This window comes from Pseudophryne corroboree, chromosome 9, assembly GCF_028390025.1.
Source record: "Pseudophryne corroboree isolate aPseCor3 chromosome 9, aPseCor3.hap2, whole genome shotgun sequence".
NCBI lineage: Eukaryota > Metazoa > Chordata > Amphibia > Anura > Myobatrachidae > Pseudophryne > Pseudophryne corroboree.
Genome location: NC_086452.1, coordinates 11,121,565 through 11,148,351, shown reverse-complemented (window position 1 = coordinate 11,148,351; position 26,787 = coordinate 11,121,565). Strand labels below are relative to the sequence as shown.

Sequence of the window (26,787 nt, the reverse complement as noted above, 5' to 3'; positions counted from 1 at the left end):
TACCTTCCATACCATCTATACCTTCTATACCTTCCATACCATCTATACCTTCCATACCTTCTATACCTTCTATATCTTCCATACCATCCATACCTTCTATATCTTCCATACCATCCATACCTTCTATATCTTCCATACCTTCTATATCTTCCATACCATCTATACCATCCATACCATCTATATCTTCCATACCTTCTATATCTTCTTTACCTTCCATACCATCTATACCTTCTATATCGTCCATACCTTCTCCATCTTCCATACCTTCTATAGCATCTATACCATCCATACCATCTATACCATCCATACCTTCTATATCTCCCATACCTTCTATATCTTCCATACCATTTATACCATCTATACCTTCCATACCTTCTATATCTTCCATACCTTCTATATCTTCCATACCATCTATACCTTCCATACCATCTATACCTTCCATACCATCTATACCATCCATATCTTCCATACCTTCTATATCTTCTTTACCTTCCATACCATCTATATCTTCCATACCTTCTATATATTCTATACCATCCATACCATCTATATCTTCTTTACCTATCATACCATTTATATCTTCCATACCTTCTATATCGTCCATACCTTCTATATCTTCTATACCTTCCATACCATCTATACCTTCCATACCATCTATACCTTCTATATCTTCCATACCTTCTATATCTTCCATACCTTCCATACCATTTATACCTGCTATACCTTCCATACCTGCTATACCTTCCATACCTTCTATACCTTCTATATCTTCTATACCTTCCATACCTTCTATATCTTCTTCTATACAGTCTATACCTTCTATACCTTCCATACCATCTATATCTTCCATACCTTCTATATCTTCCATACCTTCTATATCTTCTATACCTTCCATACCGTCTATACCTTCCATACCTTCTATATCTTTCATACCTTCTATACCATCCATACCTTCTATATCTTCCATACCTTCTATATCTTCTATACCTTCCATACCATCTATATCTTCTATACCTTCCATACCATCTATACCTTCCATACCTTCTATATCTTCCATACCTTCTATACCTGCTATACCTTCCATACCTTCTATATCTTCTTTACCTTCCATACCATCTATATCTTCCATACCTTCTATATATTCTATACCATCCATACCATCTATACCTTCCATACCTTCTATACCTTCCATACCTTCTATATCTTCCATACCTTCTATACCTGCTATATCTTCTATACCTTCCATACCTTCTATATCTTCTTTACCTTCCATACCATCTATATCTTCCATACCTTCTATATATTCTATACCATCCATACCATCTATATCTTCCATACCTTCTATATCTTCTTTACCTATCATACCATTTATATCTTCCATACCTTCTATATCGTCCATACCTTCTATATCTTCTATACCTTCCATACCATCTATACCTTCCATACCATCTATACCTTCTATATCTTCCATACCTTCTATATCTTCCATACCATTTATACCATCTATACCTTCCATACCTGCTATACCTTCCATACCTTCTATATCTTCTATACCTTCCATACCTTCTATACCTTCCATACCTTCTATACCTTCCATACCTTCTATATCTTATTCTATACAGTCTATACCTTCCATACCATCTATATCTTCCATACCTTCTATATCTTCCATACCTTCTATACCTTCCATACCTTCTATACCGTCTATACCTTCTATATCTTTCATACCTTCTATACCATCCATACCATCTATAACTTCCATACCTTCTATATCTTCCATACCTTCTATATCTTCTATACCTTCCATACCATCTATACCTTCTATATCTTCCATACCTTCTATACCTGCTATATCTTCTATACCTTCCATACCTTCTATATCTTCTATACCTTCTATATCTTCTTCTATACCTTCCATACCATCTATACCTTCCATACCTTCTATATCTTTCATACCTTCTATATCTTCCATACCATCTAAACCTTCTATATCTTCCATACCTTCTATACCTGCTATATCTTCTATATCTTCTTCTATACCGTCCATACCTTCTATATCTTTCATACCTTCTATATCTTTCATACCTTCTATACCATCCATACCATCTATAACTTCCATACCTTCTATATCTTCCATACCTTCTATATCTTCCATACCTTCTATATCTTCCATACCATCTATACCTTCCATACCTTCTATACCTTCCATACCTTCTATATCTTCTATACCGTCTATACCTTCCATACCTTCTATATCTTTCATACCTTCTATATCTTTCATACCTTCCATACCATCTATACCTTCTATATCTTCCATACCTTCTATATCTTCTATACCTATCCATACCTTCTATATCTTCTTCTATACCTTCTATATCTTCTTCTATACCTTCTATATCTTCTTCTATACCGTCCATACCTTCTATATCTTTCATACCTTCTATACCATCCATACCATCTATAACTTTCATACCTTCTATATCTTCCATACCTTCTATATCTTCTATACCTTCCATACCTTCTATATCTTCCATACGTTCTATACCTGCTATATCTTCTATACCCTCCATATCTTCTATACCTTCTTCTATACCGTCTATACCTTCCATACCATCTATACCTTCTATATCATTCATACCTTCCATGCCTTCTATACCTTCCATATCTTCTATATCTTCCATACCTTCTATATCTTCCATACCTTCTATATCTTCCATACCTTCTATACCATTTATACCATCTGACAATTACTATATTCCTTTGTCGTATAAACAACCCTTAATGAAGTCTAAGAACACAGTACGCTGTTTACTTAAGAAGTACCGTAAGGGTACGCTAGTTGCGTAACGATCGCTTAGCCGTAGGCGAGACGCTCAAGCGTCACGTTCGCTCACGGCCCAGTGATCACAGGACAGCACGTTATTGGTGATGACTAGAGTAATGATTCGCTATGGCGTAGCGGACGCTCGAGACCACGAGGAGATCACCAGCGGCGCAGACGCTCACAACGCTATACCTTTATGTCTAAACCTTTTATCAATGAAATACACAGAATACCTTAATGTGAATACAGGGTGTAAGTGCAACCTTGTGTAACCTGACTAACTGCAAAGCTGCTTGAGCGTCACCGACGCTCAAGTGAACACTTAACACTATGAGAAAAATACACAGATACCTGTTTAGGGTCCAAAGCCTATTATCTGTATTATAACTATTATACTTGCAAAAAGAATCACAGTACAAATGATACACTACAATATAACAGAGACTTTCTAACCGAATAACTATACAAGAAATACAATACAATACTATGCTGATCTAATACAATACAATATTAGTCAATGGGAGATACGAGAGAAAGAGAAGGGAGAGAGAGAGAGAGAGAGACGGAGAGAGAGAGAGATTGGCTCACAGTAAGACAATATGATTACGGAGAAAAACTTACGCACAAAGGGTATGATCGCATGCGCCTCTGGACATCCAGCTTCCCGATTATCAGCAATGAGAACCGTTTGATGAGAAGTGAAAGCCGGATGCCACAGGCCCGTCTTTTATGCTACTCACACAATGCAATCTAATGGTCCCTACAACCTCATTGTCCATTGGACGCAGGAATTCGGCTTCGCACTATAACAAAAGGTCATAGGGTGATTCATACAGGTGGGCTGTGACGATTTCAAACAGCTCAGGTGGGTGGGAAACTAGGTTTCCCGCCGCATACCTGAGTATGAGTAAATAATAGAAATGGACATAAACTTCTTATGTCCATAACTATTTGCACGAGCGATTAATACGCTCCAAACCAACACCGGAATATTGTTAATTAAATACTCTTCCGATGGGTACCAAACACTGCTGTATGATTCCTGTTAGACCCTTAGCACAATACAAAGAGGGATTCCTCCGTTCAGGGACATTCCATATTAACCAAACTTTCAGAATCTATCAAAGGGACCATGGTCTACAAACTACATTAATTGTGAAAATATGTAACGATTGGGTCGCACGCTACGACTACATACTCTTTACCGTAAATACGCATACCGATGCGAGCGGGTGCACGCATCAGCGGGTATGCGCTATCACGGGAAAGCGCACGCATGCGCAGCGCGGACCAGCGTGAGGTGCAAATATGGCAGCGTGTATAGGGATATTTTTCTGACTTTGACAGTCCACCCTTTGGCAGTCAATAATAACTGCCACCTTCAAAACAAAAAAGGAGAAAAATATAAGTCAGGGGTTAATTCATTTCCATGGTTGGGTAAGGAAGAAGAGAGGAGTAGGTGTGAAGAGGGTATGACCTAGTGAGAAAGCAGAAGCATGTGTGTATGAGTCCATGTTTGGAGGGTCATGTATCATCGTGCCGTACGTGTGGTAAATCAAGCTTCGAGGTATTGCGAAGTATACATTTGAATTCCTTCTTATCCCGTGGTACAGGTCTGTGGATGGGCTGTCAAACTTTACCGAGCTCTTTTCGGCTTTTGAACAAAATGGGGAGCACATTTTAGTTGATGATACAAGAATGGGGGAATATGTGATTGCTGATATCTGTGCCTGTATTCCCTATACTATGTGTGTTATTACCTGAGGGTTGTAGAGATGAGGATGAAGAACACTTATGGAAAATGCAATGATATTCTATGTCAGGTAAATGTACATCTGTCGTTGAAGTTTTGTTCGGTATCTGTTGAGAGTCGTCTTCTTTGCGCTGTATTGCTCCTTGGGCATGAGCAAATAGCTTTGTCAGTGCCATCAGATTTACAAAAATGTTGGGCTAGCGTGAGTTTAAAAATACTAGGGAAACTGGGGATCCATGGCAAAGTTCATCAAATGTCCATTTCTCAAGTGGTCAAAACTTCATCTTTGGTGCTTGTCTGTTGTCTGTATAGCGTCTTGTCAACTTCCTCGTCCAAGGGGGTCTTTGTATCTTGGGGAAAAGCAGGAAAACAGGTGAAAGAAACGGACCGTATAATCGCATTTTTCATCACATCCTGGTTTCTATCATTGGGTCATAAATCAAATCCAGGTTAATTACAGTTTCCTCACTCCTCAAGCTCATCACTTTTGTACTTTGTTTGCACCTCATTAAAGCCTGCCCGCATCTAAATATCAATCCAATAGATATAACAACACCTAAGATTCATAGGAGAAACTTTCCAACATCCATTATGACTCCTTGAGCCCAGTCTCCTAAACCGGAGAACCAATTTCGCGGGTTCAACCATGACACCCAACTAGTCAGCTCATTACCTACAGCAGCAAGGGTGAGATTGTGTTTTCGGCGAAATTCCCATTTTAATTGGAGAATATCGTCCATCTTTTGGTCTATGACCTCTACCGGATCCTCGGTGCTATTTGTGATATACGTGCAACACTTTATGCCGTACTGTGTTGCCAATGTAACACAATATCCGCCTGTTACTGCTGTAAGATAATTAAGAACCATCCTATGCTGAACTAGTTCTGTTTTATAAGCTTGAAGTTCTCTTCCAGTGTATCTGAACGTGTCATCATACATTTCAGTGATATTATCTAACAAATTGGCGAGTGCGGAAATGTATCTATAATTCATCACTCCCCGAGCGGTGCGAGTGAAATCTAACGCTACCAGAACCTGAATCCCGGTGGATTCATGGATAAGATCAGAGGCCGGATGCTCTAACCTTTCTGACAGTTGTCTTTTAACTCGGTGCTCGTAATGAGTGTGAGTATAAGGAGCTTGGGCACCACGGTGTATGTCCTTCATTTTGTCATGTGTAACAGTCATCACTTCAGGCAATACCTTTCCAATATAACACAATCCTTCAGAGTTTGGGGCAAGCCACTTGTACGCCTTTCTCCCGCATATGAAATATGCATCATCGGGGAGAACATATGGGACGGAGAAGGACATTACCATATTACAAACCTTCCAGGTGAAATCTCCTGACCCTAATTCTTCCATCTGCTTAATGCACGTATCAGACTGTACGATATGTGCACAGTATCCTGGTGATACTTCTCCAACTCTAGTAATTCTATTTCCTAGGGTGTATCTATACCGGAAAGATTTTCCTCTACTGGCTATGTGGCGTACAAGCTCTGTATCTGTAGGCATTCTATCTGCTCTGTGTGAAAAGGTCATGGTAAGGTTGCTCCATGACACTTCCCAATTTCCCGGCTTACGGGGATTGGAGATGTTAAAACATAAGAGGGACCTATCCACATGGTATTGGTGGAGCTTCAAACTAGGAGGGCTGGAGATGTTAAACCTCCGGTCCACCGGTCTCCCACCACTTAGCTCAAGTACCTCCCCTAACGTTAAAGGAAATGGTACTAGCCCTGATTTGCTATGACCCTGAGGTACTTGAGAGCATACCCAACAATCTGTTTGGTTTAATACGTTACCCACTAAGGAGTGATAGTCACTCAATGGATGCCGGTCCATATGGATATTAAAACTGGATTGGCATTTCTTTATGCACCCATCCTCAATCAAATTGTCACAGAGCCTACAGATACAGTTTTCTTCAGCTAACAATCCATCACAATTTCTTCTATCGGATCGTTTTCTGATACTCGCCTTTGCTTGTTGGTTTGGTTGATCTTGGAAAACTACGCCTCCATCATCATAATCGGAACCCATTCCAGAACCTCTCTCGACCTCTATGGTACTCTCGCCGGAACAGACTGCTCTGGTCAACATCATGGTTAACATCAAAATCCGGATCACAGTCTCTTGGGGCAAGTCCATCTTTGAGGAGGAAATAGAGAAGAATGAGAAGGGGGAAAAAGAAATTTTAAGGGAGAGGGGATGGGGAGTGGAGAAAAACAATAAAAGGGAGAAGGGAGTCAACAACTGCTTTCGGTCTTCAAGGCTCAGGTGCCGCCTCAGTCCTCCTGGAACAGACACTCCAGTGATACAACCTCTACCGCCTGTTCCTTATCATGGGACTTCTCTGGATCAGCAACCTTTTTGCAGTGGGATGAATGGACCCAAGTCTCTCTCTCAGCAACCTTCAATGCTGTGGTGCTAGTCAATAAGACCTGGTATGGTCCTTCCCATCTATCAATAAGACAACCTGAGCGTAGAAAATTTCGTATCATTACATAATCCCCAGGTTCAATGTCATGACAATTACTATCTGGTAAATCAGGAATCACCAACTTCAGATTATCATTTTGATTCCTCAACTGCTTACTCATGTTAATCAAGTATTTTACAGTTACTTCATTGTTACATTTCAAATCATCCTGAGGGTTAATCATGACATGCGGTTGTCGACCAAACAGAATTTCAAAAGGGGACAGGTTAAGAGGGGACCTGGGAGTGGTTCTGATGCTATACAAAACAATGGGTAAAGCTTCTGGCCACGTCAATCCTGTCTCTGCCATTACTTTACTCAATTTATTTTTAATAGTGCTGTTCACTCTTTCGACCTTCGCACTCGCCTGTGGACGGTACGGAGTGTGCAGCTTGCTATCAATACCCATTAATTTACACATTCCTTGAAAGACATCACCGGTAAAATGGGTACCCCTATCACTTTCAATGATTCTAGGGATACCATATCTACATACAAATTCCTGCACAATTTTCTTAGCTGTAAACATAGCGGTATTTGTAGCTGCTGGAAATGCTTCGACCCAATTCGAGAAAACATCTATACAAACAAGTACATATTTCAAATTTCGACATGGGGGTAATTGAATGAAGTCAATTTGTATTACCTGGAAAGGGCCGCCGGTAGGTGGGATATGGGATGGTTCTGTAGGTATTGCTTTTCCAATATTCTTTCTCAGACAGGTAAGGCATGACATTGCTCTTTTACCCGCATGAGAGGAGAATCCTGGGGCGCACCAGTATGCTCTTACCAATTTGCACATTCCCTCCTTGCCTAGATGAGTCAACCCATGAGCTGCTTCAGCCAGACATGGAAGATATGCTCTGGGGGCCACTGGTTTACCATGTCCATCCGTCCAGAGCCCTGAGGACTCCTGGCCATATCCCTTTGCCTTCCAGACTGCTCTTTCCTGTGTGGAACACAAATTCTGCATCTCACACAACTTCTGTGTGTTGATGGTATTAAATACCATCAGTTGTGTGGTGTCTGTCTGTATGGGGGTAGCAGCTGCAAGCTTAGCTGCTTCGTCTGCTCGGCTGTTACCAAGTGACACTGGGTCTTGACTATATGTATGTGCTTTACATTTGATAACAGCCACTCTGTCGGGTTCCTGTATCGCTGTTAGAAGCCTTTTTATATAAGCTGCATGCGCTATCGGTGTACCAGCTGCCGTCATGAAATTTCTGAGGCGCCATAGGGCTCCGAAATCATGTACTACCCCGAAGGCGTATCTAGAATCGGTGTAGATATTGGCTGACTTACCCTTAGCCAATTCACATGCTCTGGTTAGGGCGACCAGTTCAGCAACCTGGGCTGAGTGAGGTGGACCTAGCGGTTCCGCTTCTATGGTGTCTTGGTCATCTACGACTGCGTATCCAGTACACAAGTCTCCCGAGTCTGACTGTCTATGACAACTACCGTCAGTGTAGAACGTGAGTTCTGCATCTTCCAGTGGATTGTCACTGATGTCAGGCCTTGCGGTAAAATTTTGGGTCAAATATTCCATACAATCATGTGCATCTTCCTTTGTATTAAATCCTCCTTCCCCATCACTCTCACCTTCCACCCTTTGTGTCTGACCAGGCACACCTGGGAGAAATGTTGCAGGATTTAATGCGCTGCATCTCCTTATGGTGATGTTTACTGGGGCCATTAATGCCAATTCCCATCTTGTAAACCTTGCTGATGAGACGTGTCTGGTTTGGGCAGAATTCAATAAGGCAGATACTGCATGTGGTGTATGGATTGTGAGGTTGTGGCCTAGCACGACATCTTCGCTTTTTGTCACTAGCAATGCTATCGCCGCAACGCTACGCAAGCATGTGGGAAGGGATCGCGCTACCGTGTCTAGCTGAGCGCTGTAGTATGCAACTGGCCTGCTGGCATCACCGTGTTTTTGGGTTAGTACACCTGCTGCGCAACCAGCACTTTCTGTTCCGTATAGTTCAAAGGGTTTCCCATAGTCTGGCATACCTAGTGCTGGCGCCTGCGTTAGGCACTGTTTGAGTCTCTCAAATGCTGTTTCGGATTCGTCTGTATGCGAGATCCTATCAGGTTTGTTTGAGGAGACCATTTCCTGCAAAGGTAACGCCAATATGGAAAACCCTGGGATCCAATTACGGCAATACCCACACATTCCTAAAAACGTCCTGATCTGTTGCTGGGTTTGTGGCAGTGTCATGTCTCTAATGGCTTGGATTCTATCAGCGGTCAGGTGTCTCAGTCCTTGTGTTAGACAGTGTCCCAAATATTTTACCTTAGGTTGGCATAATTGCAACTTGTCTTTGGAAACCTTATGTCCTGTGTCTGAAAGATGAAACAGGAGCTGTTTCGTATCCTTCAGGGAAGCTTCCAGCGAATCTGAACACAGTAGTAAATCATCTACATACTGTATCAATACTGATCCACTCTCCGGTTGGAAAGACTGTAAACAATCATGCAAAGCCTGAGAAAATATACTTGGACTATCTATGAAACCTTGGGGTAACCGAGTCCACGTGTATTGGACTCCTCTGTATGTGAATGCGAACAAATATTGGCTGTCAGGGTGCAGAGGTACCGAAAAGAATGCGGAGCAGAGGTCAATAACAGTGAAAAATTTGGCAGTGGGAGGAATTTGCATTAGGATGACAGCTGGATTTGGCACTACGGGGAACTGACTCTCAACTATTTTGTTAATCCCCCTTAGATCCTGCACTAGCCTGTAACCCCTCCCCCCACTCTTTTTAACAGGGAAGATGGGACTATTTGCTGTGCTGGACGTTCTTACTAGAATGCCCTGTTGTAGCAAGCGCTCTATTACTGGGAAAACTCCTAACTCCACCTCTGGCTTCAGAGGATACTGTGGGATTTTTGGAGCTATCCTACCATCTTTTACTTGTACAACTACTGGAGCTACGTTTGCCATTAATCCAGTGTCCTGTCCATCTTTTGTCCAAAGTGACTCTGGTATCTGAGATGTCATCTCTTCTATTTGGGATGGATTCCTATTTGTCATAATGGGATGTGACATTAATTTTGATGGGGAGTCTAACATGTCTCGTACTTCCTGAGCGTGATTCTCAGGAATGTCCAAGAATACACCTTCAGGAGTACAATAAATGACGCAACCCATTTTACATAGTAAGTCTCTTCCCAGGAGATTGGTTGGTGCCGATGCAGCTAGCAAAAACGAATGCTTGGTATGCAAAGGCCCTATTGTAATCTCGGCTGGTTTGCTAACAGGGTAGTGCTGGACTACTCCTGTTACTCCCATGGCTGGAACTGTCCTACCAGTGGTCCTCATGCCCACTGTCGAATTTATCACTGACTTGGCCGCCCCTGTGTCTACAAGAAAGTTTAAGGTTTTACCAGCTACATTGATTGCAATCTCTGGTTCACTTCCAAGACTGGCAATCAATTTCACTGGCTGCAGATTACAGGTATGGCCACACCCCTATTGGGTATGCTGACCTCCCTGAATCCCGTTGGCAGCAACTACTTGTGGGGGAGTTAGCTGGGAACTACCAGAGGCATGCCAATCTCTGTTCGGGGGGTATCTTTTTGTCTCCCCTGTATGTGGCTCAAAACTCCGCCTCTGTGGACCCTGCTCCCAATGTCGTGTGTCGTGTCGTTGTCTAGGGGGTTGAAAAGATCTTTGTACACTCTTTGTTCTACAGTCTCGTGCATAGTGTCCCTGTTTGTTACAAGAAAAACATGTTATTACACTTGACTTACCCACAGGATTCGGTGGTACATACGCAGGCTGCCTTGTGGTCAGCGCCTGTATACTTACTGACATCAACTTATCACTTTGCGACTCCCTGTGTCTAGTGATGTTTCTGTCGTGATCAATAGCAGCCTCTCTTAATGTGGACACCGACAGACCTCGCCAACATGGTTGCGTGGTCTGAACCCTAGTCTTTAATGTTTCCTTTAAACCATCCATCAGTACAGATACTGCTACTTCTTGGTGGTTTGGGTTGGTCCTAATGTCTTCTATTCCAGTGTACTTTGCCATTTCTAATAGTGCCCGATGAAAATATTCTGTTGCCGTTTCGGACTCTTTTTGTCTAATGGAGAATATTTTGTTCCATTTAACAACGGCTGGGAAATACTCCTTTAGCTGTAAATTTATCCTTTTTACGTTATCTTTGTTGTACACATCTGAAAGTGGTACATCTTTATCTAGTCCACAATCAGCTAAGAATTGAACTGAGTCAACATTTGAAGGTAAACAAGCTCTTAGCAGTATCTGCCAATCCTTGTTGTTGGGTTCTACAGTGTTACCTAGATCCCTGATGTATTTTTGGCTAGCAACTAAGTCTTTCCTGGGGTCAGGAAATTCAGACACTATTGTTCTTAATTCCATTCGGGAAAATGGAGTGTACATGGCAATGTTCCTTATGGGAGTGGCTCCTGATACATCTGTTTTCCCATTGGGAACTGCTATTACTCTAACAGGGTTAACTCTAACAACCTCATTCTGTGTAGATTCTACAACTTGTGGTGAAATTGTTTCAGTATAATGCATGGTGCCGTACTTACCCGTTGACACGACCTCACCTATCCCTCCGCTAGGGGCTTTCGCTAATCTCGTGGGTGTTGCTGTGCCTACTGTGGTCTCTGCTATGGTGGCCGCTAGAGAGAGAGCTGAAATTGTTGCTGGATCGTCTTCTTGATCACACTCCTGAGGAAAGTTCAAAACAGGGTACAACTTGCACGGGTTAATACTTGCATGAGTTACTTGGTTAACATCATTAACATTTACAGGGTTACTAAGTGTTTGTGTTTTACAACCCAGTGCGTTTCTCTCCGTAACCAACTTCTCTCCTGCTATCAGTTTCCTGGCTGCCCCAGATCCCGCCGCCAGAGCCAAACCTCTCTGTATCTCACCTTCCTGTTGCCACAACTGTAAATAATCATGATGCTGAATTCGTCTCTTTGTTGATTTTATGAGACATATCCTCCTCCTTAAATTTTGTAACACTTCTGGACTGAAGCTACCTATTCTTGGGAATTTCTCCCTGTCTTGTACAGTCATTCTCTCCCATTCATCACATAAAACCTCTGTGTGACTTCCGTATTTTTCACACATGATGTATCTTGCCGACCCGACTGGTCGGTTCTCTGAATCAACCCGAACCGAGGTTGATCGCCCCCTACCTGAACAATTGGCCCCCATAATCTGCAGGTGTTGCTTACTACTCCTTTGATCTTTATATCACGGTCTTCAGCGAACCCTTACAGCAAACCAAATTATTCACAATAGGCCGGCGGTGGCGGTTTACCGAGTACCCCACTCACTCGCCCACCTCGACCAATACGACCTGATCACACCGATATGGTGCTGGCGTACTCGATACAGGGCCCTACCAGAAACCTTCTGTTTACTGGAACATACGAGGGTTACCCGCAGGACACTTACTCTTTCCAGTAAAGGTGGGGTTGTTAGATAGTTCCTGAGTGACCAGCGAACTTCCCTTTAAAAATAAAAAATTACACAAATCACGTCAGAATGTACAAATAGCGTTTGTGACCACTTTACTCTAATGGTATTAGGTCAGATTACTAACTACTGCACACAATTACGTGCGGTACAATCGTTCAGTACATAAGCACTACCTGTTATGTACTGAGAGATCAATGGAATCGAAAATTGCGGCTGCGAATTCCTTCAGCCAGAGCTTCCAATGGCCTATATGGGTTTTAGCACCAACCCCCGGGGTTGTGCTTCTTGTACCTTTATAGCGGACCTTCTTTGTCTCCTTATGACCTCCTGGTCTTGTTCTGTACGACCTCCTGGTCTGACCTCCTGGTCTTGTATACTGGTCCGCTATACTCTAATGCTCATATTTTATTTAACCAAGGATGCCTCCTTAGCCACCGTATATGTCACTTACACGTATGTCCTACCCGATTTCTTTTTGGTTCAACCTCTAAGTTATATAAACTTATGTAATAAAAACACACTCACTCAACACATGTACACTTTCGTTTCTATATCTATTTCTGCGCAGAAATTTTCTTTAGCCCAGCTGTGTTACCAATTAGGAGCAGGATCTGTTAAACTAAATTTCAAATTTTCCAAAAATAGATTTGTGTTATTTACCGCGTCGCGTTATCTACCGCTGTGCGTTACTTATCGCCTTTGCGTTACTTATCGCCTTATCACAACTTGAGCTACGTGGGCGTAACCGGACGCTACGTTGCGTAATGTACGCTGCGTGCGTCTGCCTTTGGATTGCGTACGCTAGTCTTTGTTAGAGACACGTGTACGCAAAACAAAAGATCCACCGTAACACAATTTCTACTTTTATCAATGTAGATGATCCCTGATCATCTACCGCACACCACACTGACTGCCTTATCTCCCAGACAAGCCGTGTGTTGGTCTATACTTTAACTATTACCTCTACTATGAAATAACAGCAAATCTTTTTTTTTTTAGCACTTTCTATCAACTATAAAAATTGGCAAACAGGAATAGTGATATACGAAATTGAAAAAGAAATGCAGATATATATGTATGCGTGCGTGTATACGCAAGACAGAAGAGAAATAAACAGTTTTAAAAGACACAAGCGTTTTGTTCTTACTTCCGGTTCCCGGATTCCTTCAGCACTCTTTATCTAAGTGAAGCAGACGCTTATCCCGTCAGCACTGCGAGACAACCTCCCACCCTTTGCTGGGGGATAATGTCTGCTGATCTACCTAGTGCAGATATGAGAAGGACAGGACGAGTCCCCCAATTGACAATTACTATATTCCTTTGTCGTATAAACAACCCTTAATGAAGTCTAAGAACACAGTACGCTGTTTACTTAAGAAGTACCGTAAGGGTACGCTAGTTGCGTAACGATCGCTTAGCCGTAGGCGAGACGCTCAAGCGTCACGTTCGCTCACGGCCCAGTGATCACAGGACAGCACGTTATTGGTGATGACTAGAGTAATGATTCGCTATGGCGTAGCGGACGCTCGAGACCACGAGGAGATCACCAGCGGCGCAGACGCTCACAACGCTATACCTTTATGTCTAAACCTTTTATCAATGAAATACACAGAATACCTTAATGTGAATACAGGGTGTAAGTGCAACCTTGTGTAACCTGACTAACTGCAAAGCTGCTTGAGCGTCACCGACGCTCAAGTGAACACTTAACACTATGAGAAAAATACACAGATACCTGTTTAGGGTCCAAAGCCTATTATCTGTATTATAACTATTATACTTGCAAAAAGAATCACAGTACAAATGATACACTACAATATAACAGAGACTTCCTAACCGAATAACTATACAAGAAATACAATACAATACTATGCTGATCTAATACAATACAATATTAGTCAATGGGAGATACGAGAGAAAGAGAAGGGAGAGAGAGAGAGAGAGAGACGGAGAGAGAGAGAGATTGGCTCACAGTAAGACAATATGATTACGGAGAAAAACTTACGCACAAAGGGTATGATCGCATGCGCCTCTGGACATCCAGCTTCCCGATTATCAGCAATGAGAACCGTTTGATGAGAAGTGAAAGCCGGATGCCACAGGCCCGTCTTTTATGCTACTCACACAATGCAATCTAATGGTCCCTACAACCTCATTGTCCATTGGACGCAGGAATTCGGCTTCGCACTATAACAAAAGGTCATAGGGTGATTCATACAGGTGGGCTGTGACGATTTCAAACAGCTCAGGTGGGTGGGAAACTAGGTTTCCCGCCGCATACCTGAGTATGAGTAAATAATAGAAATGGACATAAACTTCTTATGTCCATAACTATCCGCACGAGCGATTAATACGCTCCAAACCAACACCGGAATATTGTTAATTAAATACTCTTCCGATGGGTACCAAACACTGCTGTATGATTCCTGTTAGACCCTTAGCACAATACAAAGAGGGATTCCTCCGTTCAGGGACATTCCATATTAACCAAACTTTCAGAATCTATCAAAGGGACCATGGTCTACAAACTACATTAATTGTGAAAATATGTAACGATTGGGTCGCACGCTACGACTACATACTCTTTACCGTAAATACGCATACCGATGTGAGCGGGTGCACGCATCAGCGGGTATGCGCTATCACGGGAAAGCGCACGCATGCGCAGCGCGGACCAGCGTGAGGTGCAAATATGGCAGCGTGTATAGGGATATTTTTCTGACTTTGACACATCCATACCATTTATACCATCCATACCTTCTATACCTGCTATATCTTCTATACCTGCTATACCTTCTATATCTTCCATACCTTCTATATCTTCCATACCTTCTATACCTTCCATATCTTCTTCCATATCTTCCATACCATCTATATCTTCCATACCATCTATACCTTCCATATCTTCCATACATTCTATACCTTCTATATCTTCCATACCTTCCATAGCTTCTATACCTTCCATACCTTCTATATCTTCCATACCTTCTTTACTCTCCAGACCGCCTATACCTTCCATCCCTTTTATATATTCTATACCTTTTATACCTTCTGTAACTTTCATTCCTTCTATACCTTTCATACTTTGTATATCTCCCATATTGTACCTTCTATACCTTTTATACTTTCAGTAACTTCCATACATTTTATACCTTCCATACCGGATTTCAGGCGCTGCCAGTGGGTGTCTCAACAAATCTTGGCAGCTGTATAACTCCCAACATGACCTCTCCAGGAGGACACAATGCTCTGCTCCTGCACTTCCCTCTTACTGTATGATTACCATCACCTGTGCTGTACCTAATACTGACCCAGTGCTCATACCTATGTCATACCTCCCAACATGACCTCTCCAGGAGGACACAATGCTCTGCTCCCTTACTTCCCTCTTACTGTATGATTACCATCACCTGTGCTGTACCCTAATACTGACCCAGTGCTTATACCTATGTCATACCTCCCAACATGATTTCTCCAGGAGGACACAATGCTCTGCTCCTGCTCTTCCCTCTTACTGTATGATTACCATCACCTGTGCTGTACCCTAATACTGACCAAGTGCTCATACCTATGTCATACCTCCCAACATGACCCTCTCCAGGAGGACACAATGCTCTGCTCCTGCACTTCCCTCTTACTGTATGATTACCATCACCTGTGCTGTACCCTAATACTGACCCAGTGCTCATACCTATGTCATACCTCCCAACATGACCTCTCCAGGACACAATGCTCTGCTCCTGCTCTTCCCTCTTACTGTATGATTACCATCACCTGTGCTGTACCCTAATACTGACCCAGTGCTCATACCTATGTCATACCTCCCAACATGACCTCTCCAGGAGGACACAATGCTCTGTTCCTGCTATTCCCTCTTACTGTATGATTACCATCACCTGTGCTGTACCCCAATACTGACCCAGTGCTCATACCTATGTCATACCTCCCAACATGACCCTCTCCAGGAGGACACAATGCTCTGCTCCTGCTCTTCCCTCTTACTGTATGATTACCATCACCTGTGCTGTACCCTAATACTGACCCAGTGCTCATACCTATGTCATACCTCCCAACATGACCTCTCCAGGAGGACACAATGCTCTGCTCCTGCTCTTCCCTCTTACTGTATGATTACCATCACCTGTGCTGTACCCTAATACTGACCCAGTGCTCATACCTATGTCATACCTCCCAACATGACCTCTCCAGGAGGACACAATGCTCTGCTCCCTTACTTCCCTCTTACTGTATGATTACCATCACCTGTGCTGTACCCTAATACTGACCCAGTGCTTATACCTATGTCATACCTCCCAACATGATTTCTCCAGGAGGACACAATGCTCTGCTCCTGCTCTTCCCTCTTACTGTATGATTACCATCACCTGTGCTGTACCCTAATACTGACCAAGTGCTCATACCTATGTCATACCTCCCAACATGACCCTCTCCAGGAGGACACAATGCTCTGCTCCTGCACTTCCCTCTTACTGTATGATTACCATCACCTGTGCTGTACCCTAATACTGACCCAGTGCTCATACCTATGTCATACCTCCCAACATGACCTCTCCAGGACACAATGCTCTGCTCCTGCTCTTCCCTCTTACTGTATGATTACCATCACCTGTGCTGTACCCTAATACTGACCCAGTGCTCATACCTATGTCATACCTCCCAACATGACCTCTCCAGGAGGACACAATGCTCTGCTCCTGCTCTTCCCTCTTACTGTATGATTACCATCACCTGTGCTGTACCCTAATACTGACCCAGTGCTCATACCTATGTCATACCTCCCAACATGACCTCTCCAGGAGGACACAATGCTCTGCTCCCTTACTTCCCTCTTACTGTATGATTACCATCACCTGTGCTGTACCCTAATACTGACCCAGTGCTTATACCTATGTCATACCTCCCAACATGATTTCTCCAGGAGGACACAATGCTCTGCTCCTGCTCTTCCCTCTTACTGTATGATTACCATCACCTGTGCTGTACCCTAATACTGACCAAGTGCTCATACCTATGTCATACCTCCCAACATGACCCTCTCCAGGAGGACACAATGCTCTGCTCCTGCACTTCCCTCTTACTGTATGATTACCATCACCTGTGCTGTACCCTAATACTGACCCAGTGCTCATACCTATGTCATACCTCCCAACATGACCTCTCCAGGACACAATGCTCTGCTCCTGCTCTTCCCTCTTACTGTATGATTACCATCACCTGTGCTGTACCCTAATACTGACCCAGTGCTCATACCTATGTCTTACCTCCCAACATGACCTCTCCAGGAGGACACAATGCTCTGCTCCTGCTCTTCCCTCTTACTGTATGATTACCATCACCTGTGCTGTACCCTAATACTGACCCAGTGCTCATACCTATGTCATACCTCCCAACATGACCTCTCCAGGAGGACACAATGCTCTGTTCCTGCTCTTCCCTCTTACTGTATGATTACCATCACCTGTGCTGTACCCCAATACTGACCCAGTGCTCATACCTATGTCATACCTCCCAACATGACCCTCTCCAGGAGGACACAATGCTCTGCTCCTGCTCTTCCCTCTTACTGTATGATTACCATCACCTGTGCTGTACCCTAATACTGACCCAGTGCTCATACCTATGTCATACCTCCCAACATGACCTCTCCAGGAGGACACAATGGTCTGCTCCTGCTCTTCCTTCTTACTGTATGATTACCATCACCTGTGCTGTACCCTAATACTGACCCAGTGCTCATACCTATGTCATACCTCCCAACATGACCTCTCCAGGAGGACACAATGCTCTGCTCCTGCACTTCCCTCTTACTGTATGATTACCATCACCTGTGCTGTACCCTAATACTGACCCAGTGCTCATACCTATGTCCTACCTCCCAACATGACCCTCTCCAGGAGGACACAATGCTCTGCTCCTGCACTCCCCTCTTACTGTATGATTACCATCACCTGTGCTGTACCCTAATACTGACCCAGTGCTCATACCTATGTCATACCTCCCAACATGACCTCTCCAGGAGGACACAATGCTCTGCTCCTGCACTTCCTTCTTACTGTATGATTACCATAACCTGTGCTGTACCCTAATACTGACCCAGTGCTCATACCTATGTCCTACCTCCCAACATGACCCTCTCCAGGAGGACACAATGCTCTGCTCCTGCACTACCCTCTTACTGTATGATTACCATCACCTGTGCTGTACCCTAATACTGACCCAGTGCTCATACCAATGTCATACCTCCCAACATGACCTCTCCAGGAGGACACAATGCTCTGCTCCTGCTCTTCCTTCTTACTGTATGATTACCATCACCTGTGCTGTACCCTAATACTGACCCAGTGCTCATACCTATGTCATACCTCCCAACATGACCCTCTCCAGGAGGACACAATGCTCTGCTCCTGCTCCTCCCTCTTACTGTATGATTACCATCACCTGTGCTGTACCCTAATACTGACCCAGTGCTCATACCTATGTCATACCTCACAAAATGACCTCTCCAGGAGGACACAATGCTCTGCTCCTGCTCTTCTCTCTTACTGTATGATTACCATCACCTGTGCTGTACCCTAATACTGACCCAGTGCTCATACCTATGTCATACCTCCCAACATGACCCTCTCCAGGAGGTCACAATGCTCTGCTCCTGCTCTTCCCTCTTACTGTATGATTACCATCACCAGTGCTGTACCCTAATACTGACCCAGTGCTCATACCTATGTCATACCTCCCAACATGACCCTCTCCAGGAGGACACAATGCTCTGCTCCTGCTATTCCCTCTTACTGTATGATTACCATCACCTGTGCTGTACCCTAATACTGACCCAGTGCTCATACCTATGTCATACCTCCCAACATGACCCTCTCCAGGAGGACACAATGCTCTGCTCCTGCTCTTCCCTCTTACTGTATGATTACCATCACCTGTGCTGTACCCTAATACTGACCCAGTGCTCATACCTATGTCATACCTCCCAACATGACCCTCTCCAGGAGGACACAATGCTCTGCTCCTGCTCTGCCCTCTTACTGTATGATTACCATCACCTGTGCTGTACCCTAATACTGACCCAGTGCTCATACCTATGTCATACCTCCCAACATGACCCTCTCCAGGAGGACACAATGCTCTGCTCCTGCACTTCCCTCTTACTGTATGATTACCATCACCTGTGCTGTACCCTAATACTGACCCAGTGCTCATACCTATGTCATACCTCCCAACATGACCTCTCCAGGAGGACACAATGTTCTGCTCCTGCACTTCCCTCTTACTGTATGATTACCATCACCTGTGCTGTACCCTAATACTGACCCAGTGCTCATACCTATGTCATACCTCCCAACATGACCCGCTCCAGGAGGGACACAATGCTCTGCTCCTGCTCTTCCTTCTTACTGTATGATTACCATCACCTGTGCTGTACCCTAATACTGACCCAGTGCTCATACCTATGTCATACCTCCCAACATGATCTCTCCAGGAGAACACAATGCTCTGCTCCTGCACTTCCCTCTTACCGTATGATTACCATCACCTGTGCTGTACCCTAATACTGACCCAGTGCTCATACCTATGTCATACCTCACAAAATGACCTCTCCATGAGGACACAATGCTCTGCTCCTGCTCTTCGCTCTTATGCTCCGGCCCCGATCAGCCTGATTCTATTGCACTGTAGAAGTAAGTCCTGGCCTGCGCACACAGACTGGAAAAATCATTCCATGGTGAGTGAGTCGTGAACGGATTTGCAGCTGACCAGCGAACGCCGAGATTTTCACAAGCCGTACACAGACTTGCACGGGGCGGGTTTTCACTCCGTCTGGGCGACGACTATCCGATCGCAGACCTCTGCAAATTCACACAACAGCGATCAGGTCTGAATTAGGCCCCGAATCTACGTATGGACACAGGTGTGTTTCTTGTGTGTGGTACGTAAATGTATATTCTACACAAATACTAAAGATGCATAATGTCCAATTCCCCATAGACCCCTTCATGTTACGTGGAGGTACTCTCCCTCTTACACCTTCCTCCTTGTGCTTCTCCAGCAGATATCTATGCAGCTTGGATAGCTCAGAAGCTGGGCTCGGATCTGTTATCGGAGACGTGGCAGCCTGCGGGAATGGAGCTCCCATCCAACTGTTCCCTGCCGCGGCACGTCTACAACATAAAAAGGCTTGCCCTGCCGAAGATCTCCTTCTACTCCTTGTACGATCACTCCAAGTGGTGCGTGTCCAAGCTGGGTGAAGATGCGTGGACGTGCATTGGAGACTTGAACCGATACCCGGCGCAGAAATGGAGGAGCGGAGGCTTTATCTGTACGCAGAACGCGGTTATCTACAGGGCGTTTAGCGGCATGGTGGCATATTACAAAGCATGCCAAAACAGCACAGTGTATACTGATGACAGTACTTACAGTCATTAACAACAGGCATGTAATTGGGCATACTGGTATGAAGCACCTGGGCCCTGTCTGTGTGGAGTTTGTATGTGCTCTCCCCGTGTGTTGTTTCCCTCCCACACTCCAGCCACATACTGGTGGGTTCATTGGCTGTTAACAGAAATGGACCCTAGCCTGTGGTAGAGAATTTAGAATGTAAGCTCCAATGAGCCGGGGCTGTATATGTAAATCTGACCGGTACAGCGCTGTATTATATTATACCATATTATATGTATTATATGGTGGCGCTATACAAATAATTACATATGTTAGGGTGAGTAGACATAACCCACAGCAATAGGCATGCAAGATTTTGTAATATGGAATAATTGTTATGAATTATTTTTATATAATCTGGGGGGACATTGGTTTACTCCAAGGGAACCATCTTCCACCTCAATCCCAAAAATGCGCTGGTATTCAGCAACCCCACTGGCGCTGCTTTCCGGATGTTTTGTGCGTCCAGCGCAGCGATCAGCTCAAATCACACTTGCCTCTGACATTACGCAGCGGCAGAACAAGCCGAGTCCTGTGGCGCAGATTATTCTGCCAGCACCTGCAGCGTGATCCGTGTTATGGTGTAGCTGCACTACGTGACACATACAGACCCACAATGGCTTTCCCTTGAGCCTACAACTATAAACCCTGGATCATTATTTGTGACTGATAAATATTACTGACAACCCTTTGGTGGCTAGAGGCTGAATTAAGAGATAGAGTCAGAATATACTTATAGAAACTTCATGATTTTGAGCAATGTGATCAGGACAGGGAGGAATTGAGGGGTTAGATTCATTATATGTATGTCATGCTAATCTATTTTATGGCCATTTAATAATGAATTTTGTAAATAGATTGTTTTATTGAGATGAAATAAAATGTCATACAAAATATGATCTTCTGTACATGTGCATAGGAAACATGAGTAGGTTATATGGAGTGTTTGGGAAGATACAATATTGGGGCAGATGTATTAAGCCTGGAGAAGTGATAAACCAGTGATAAGTGCAAGGTGATAACGCACCAGCCAGTCAGCTCCTAACTGTCAATTTGCATATTGGAGCTGATTGGCTGGTGCATTATCACTGGTTTATCACTTCTCCAGGCTAAATACATCTGCCCCATTATCGCCATAGTTTTCTTATTGGGCTGGTACCTACTGATTACACATCATGGGGTATATTTACTAATATTCGTGTTTGTGCCGATTTTTAGGGAGTTTGATCTCAAATTTTATCGGTCGTATTTTACTGCAACTTTTTGAATCCATCTACGGTAATTTACCAAGCTGCCGAGTTTTCTATTTTTTTTCCGATGTGGATGTGATTCGTATTATCGGGTAGTGTTTTACGGGACTGATTAGTAAAACACTGCCGGACATAACACAATGAATCCCGTCCGGATCTGTGAGATTCATGCAGGGCTTCATTGTGTACATTATGAGAAGTGTGAAAGTGTTAAAAATCAAAGAAAAAAATTGCGTGGGGTCCCCCCTCCTATGTGTAACCAGCCTCGGGCTCTTTAAGCCGGTCCTGGTTGTAAAAATACAGGGGGGGAAATTGCGTAGGGTCCCCCCATATTTATACAACCAGCACCGGGCTCTGCCTCCGGTCCTGGTGCAAAATGTACGGGGGACAAAAGATGTAGGGGTCCCCCGTATTTTTTAAACCAGCACCGAGCTTCACTATCTGGAGAGATGCCACAGCCCGGGGACACTTTTATATTGGTCCCTGCGGCCGTGGCATTACTCCCCCCCTCCCCCAACGTCACCCCTGGCCGGGGTACCCTGGAGGAGTGGGGACCGCTTAAATCAAGGGGTCCCCCCCTCCAGCCACCCAAGGGCCAGGGGTGAAGCCCGAGGCTGTCCCTCCCCATCTGTGGGCGGTGGGTGCCGGGCTGATAGCCTTTGTGTAAAAATAAGATTTTACTCACCGGTAAATCTATTTCTCGTAGTCCGTAGTGGATGCTGGGGACTCCATAAGGACCATGGGGAATAGACGGGCTCCGCAGGAGACTGGGCACTCTAAAGAAAGATTTAGTACTACCTGGTGTGCACTGGCTCCTCCCTCTATGCCCCTCCTCCAGACCTCAGTTAAGGAAACTGTGCCCGGAAGAGCTGACATTACAAGGAAAGGATTTTGGAATCCAGGGTAAGACTCATACCAGCCACACCAATCACACCGTATAACTTGTGATAATTATACCCAGTTAACAGTATGAACAAACAACATAGCATCACCCAAAGGATGCCAATATAACATAACCCTTTATTAAGCAATAACTATATACACGTATTGCAGAAAAAGTCCGCACTTGGGATGGGCGCCCAGCATCCACTACGGACTACGAGAAATAGATTTACCGGTGAGTAAAATCTTATTTTCTCTAACGTCCTAGTGGATGCTGGGGACTCCATAAGGACCATGGGGATAATACCAAAGCCTCCAAACGGGCGGGAGAGTGCGGATGACTCTGCAGCACCGAATGGGCAAACACAAGGTCCTCATTAGCCAGGGTATCAAACTTGTAGAATTTTGCAAAAGTGTTTGAACCCGACCAAGTAGCAGCTCGGCAAAGCTGTAATGCCGAGACCCCTAGGGCAGCCGCCCAAGAAGAGCCCAACTTCCTTGTGGAATGGGCTTTCACTGATTTCGGATGCAGCAATCCTGCCGCAGAATGAGCCTGCTGAATCGTGTTACAGATCCAGCGCGCAATAGTTTGCTTTGAAGCAGGAGCACCCAGCTTGTTGGATGCATACAGGATAAACAGCGAGTCAGTCTTCCTGACTCACACCGTTCTGTTAACATAAATCTTCAAAGCCCGGACCACGTCCAGCAACTTGGAATCCTCCAAGTCACGAGTAGCCGCAGGCACCACAATAGGTTGGTTCAAATGAAACGAAGACACAACCTTTGGTAGAAATTGCGGACGAGTCCGCAATTCTGCCCTGTCCATATGAAAAACCAGATAGGGGCTTTTACATGACAAGGCCGCCAATTCTGACACACGCCTAGCCGACGCTAAGGCCAACAGCATGACCACTTTCCATGTGAGATACTTTAGCTCCACGGTCTTAAGTGGCTCAAACCAGTGGGATTTCAGGAAGCCCAAGACCACGTTAAGATCCCAAGGTGCCACAGGTGACTTAACAAACGTCTGAACCTCAGGCAGTGAAGCCAGTTCCTTTTGAAAGAAAATGGATAGGGCCGAAATCTGGACCTTTATGGATCCTAAGTTTAGGCCCATAGTCACTCCTGACTGTAGGAAGTGCAGGAATCAACCCAGCTGGAATTCCTCTGTAGGGGCCTTCCTGGCCTCACACCAAGCAACATATTTTCGCCATATACGGTGATAATGTTTTGCTGTCACGTCTTTCCTAGCCTTTATCAGCGTAGGAATAACTTCATCCGGAATGCGCTTTTCCGCTAGGATCCGGCGTTCAACCGCCATGCCGTCAAACGCAGCCGCGGTAAGTCTTGGAACAGACAGGGCCCTTGTTGTAACAGATCCTGTCTGAGAGGCAGAGGCCACGGGTCCTCTGAGAGCATTTCTTGCAGTTCCGGGTACCAAGTCCTTCTTAGCCAATCCGGAGCAATAAATACTGTTCTCACTCCTCTTTTTCTTACAATTCTCAGCACTTTTGGTATGAGAGGAAGAGGAGGAAACACATAGACCGACTGGAACACTTATGGTGTTACTAGTGCGTCCACAGCTATCACCTGAGGGTCCCTTGACCTGGCGCAATACCTGTTTAGCTTTTTGTTGAGGCGTGACGCCATCATGTCCACCTGTGGGAGTTCCCATCGATTTGCAAGCAGTGTGAAGACTTCTTGATGAAGTCCCCACTCTCCCGGGTGGAGGTCGTGTCTGCTGAGGAAGTCTGCTTCCCAGTTGTCGACCCCCGGAATGAACACTGCTGACAGTGCTTGCACGTGATTCTCCGCCCAACGAAGAATCCTGGTGGCTTCTGCCATCGCCACACTGCTTCTTGTGCCGCCCTGTTGTTAGGGTCTCCTGCCCTGTGCTGCCACGTCGTCATGGCAACCGGGAGACAAGTGCTAGCGGAGTGGCCTGAGCGCAGCTGCTACTCCGGTTCGGGTCTTTTGCTGTGCAGTGGTTACAGGCTTTGTGCACGGCAGGGGATCCGGTGCTGGTTTTTGTGCTCACAGTCTGTGAGGTCTGAGTGGGGCGTGGACAGCACCTGCTATATAAGGCCTCTTCTCAGGTTAAGCAGATGCTGCTGAATCTTTGTTGGTTAGTCAGTTCCTGAAAGTTAGCCAGTACTGTGTAGCTTTGTATTTGTTTGTTGCTTACTGAAAATAGGCCTTGGGATTTGGTACTACACTCTGCCAATCCAGACCTAGCAGTAAGACTGGAGTCAGTCGTTTAACTTGCTGGGGTTCTTTTGCTACTCTGTGAACTTAGCGGCTGTATTCTCAGACTTGCCTGCCAAAATCCTTTCTCACTGTGCAAGGTGTTCTGGTGTCAGTGTAGTGACAGTAAGCTGAACCAGTGCACTGCAAGTGAGGACTAGGATTGTGGAGACTCTCCTTGTGTCTATTATTCCATCTCTGACCAAGGAGTTTACTGCCACACCCGTTGGTAACCCTTTAGGGTTTTGCTGTTGCCCTTAGCAACAGCATTTCGGGTTCTCTACGTATTAAAACACAACATCTTGCTTCTTTCCATCTGAGCACTCCTAATACTAGGGAGACACCCAGTTTCTTAGCCTCTGGGCTTCTCTGTTCACTTTGTGTTTATTTTGTTACCCTATCACCTTCTGTGTACGTAATGTCATATTCCCCAGTCTGTCTGTGAGTTCATTTGTTTTGCATCCCTCTCCGTTCAGACACCAGTACATTCCTGCAGGCACTGGTGTGCATAACATATTCAGCAGCCCAATACTCCTGTTGAAATTTTGTGGGAATATGGAGCATACCCCTCAAAATACTTTGCAACAGGTGGTCGATCAGGTGCAGGTCTTGATTCGACAATTTAATGATTTGTCCATTAAAATGCACACCTCCCAGTCCGCTGGCGGAGCTCCCGCAGCAGCAGCACCTTCAGGGGTTAAGGAGCCGAAAGTAAATCTCCTGGATCGTTTTTCTGGAGATCGCTCGCAGTTCTTTTGTTTCAAGGAGAGCTGCAAGCTATATTTCCAGCTTAGGCCTCAGTCTTCTGGGTCAGAGATTCAGCGGGTGGGCATAGTGATTTCCTTGCTACAAGGAGACCCACAGGTCTGGGCATATGGGTTGCAGCCTGACTGTCCTTCGCTTAAAAGTGTTGATGCTTTTTTTACGGCACTGGGCATGTTGTATGATGACCCTGACAAGACGGCCTCAGCCGAGGCTCAGATTTCGATCCTTAAGCAAGGGCGAAGGCCAGTTGAGGTTTACTGTACGGAGTTTCGGAGGTTGGCCCATGATACCCAGTGGAATGACCCAGCCCTGAGACACCAGTACCGAAGAGGTCTTTCTAACCAGATAAAAGACCAACTGGTACAATATCCCTTGCCTGATAGCTTGGATCAGCTCATGCAGTTATCCATCCGGGTGGATAGACGGCTGAGAGAGCGTAGGCTGGAAAGGGAGACCAAGGTTTCCTTCTTTCCCAAGGGAACCTCAGACTCTGAGGAATATTCAGAGGAACCTATAAAGATTGGGGCTACCCGCCTCTCCTCGCGTGAGAAGACGCGGAGGAGACAGCAGGGGTTGTGTTTGTACTGTGGGAATAAAGGTCATGTGGTAGTATCATGCCCAGAAAAGCCGGAAAACTTCAGGGCCT

The 26,787-nt window shown here is 44.8% G+C and overlaps 1 protein-coding gene across 3 annotated transcripts in view; it reads left to right on the top strand.

The window, feature by feature from the left end:
- Nucleotides 1–21,881, top strand: part of DNASE2B (deoxyribonuclease 2 beta) — a 78,495-nt gene extending 56,614 nt beyond the window's left edge. For 2 of the 3 annotated variants that reach the window (XM_063938966.1, XM_063938964.1), the window contains one exon: nucleotides 20,612–21,881. In XM_063938966.1, the coding sequence (XP_063795036.1) occupies nucleotides 20,612–20,988 (377 nt within the window). In that variant the 3' untranslated portion in view covers nucleotides 20,989–21,881. The remainder of the gene's footprint in view (nucleotides 1–20,611) is intronic. The other variant, XM_063938965.1, reaches the window with a different exon arrangement.
- The last annotated feature ends 4,906 nt before the right edge of the window (nucleotides 21,882–26,787 follow it).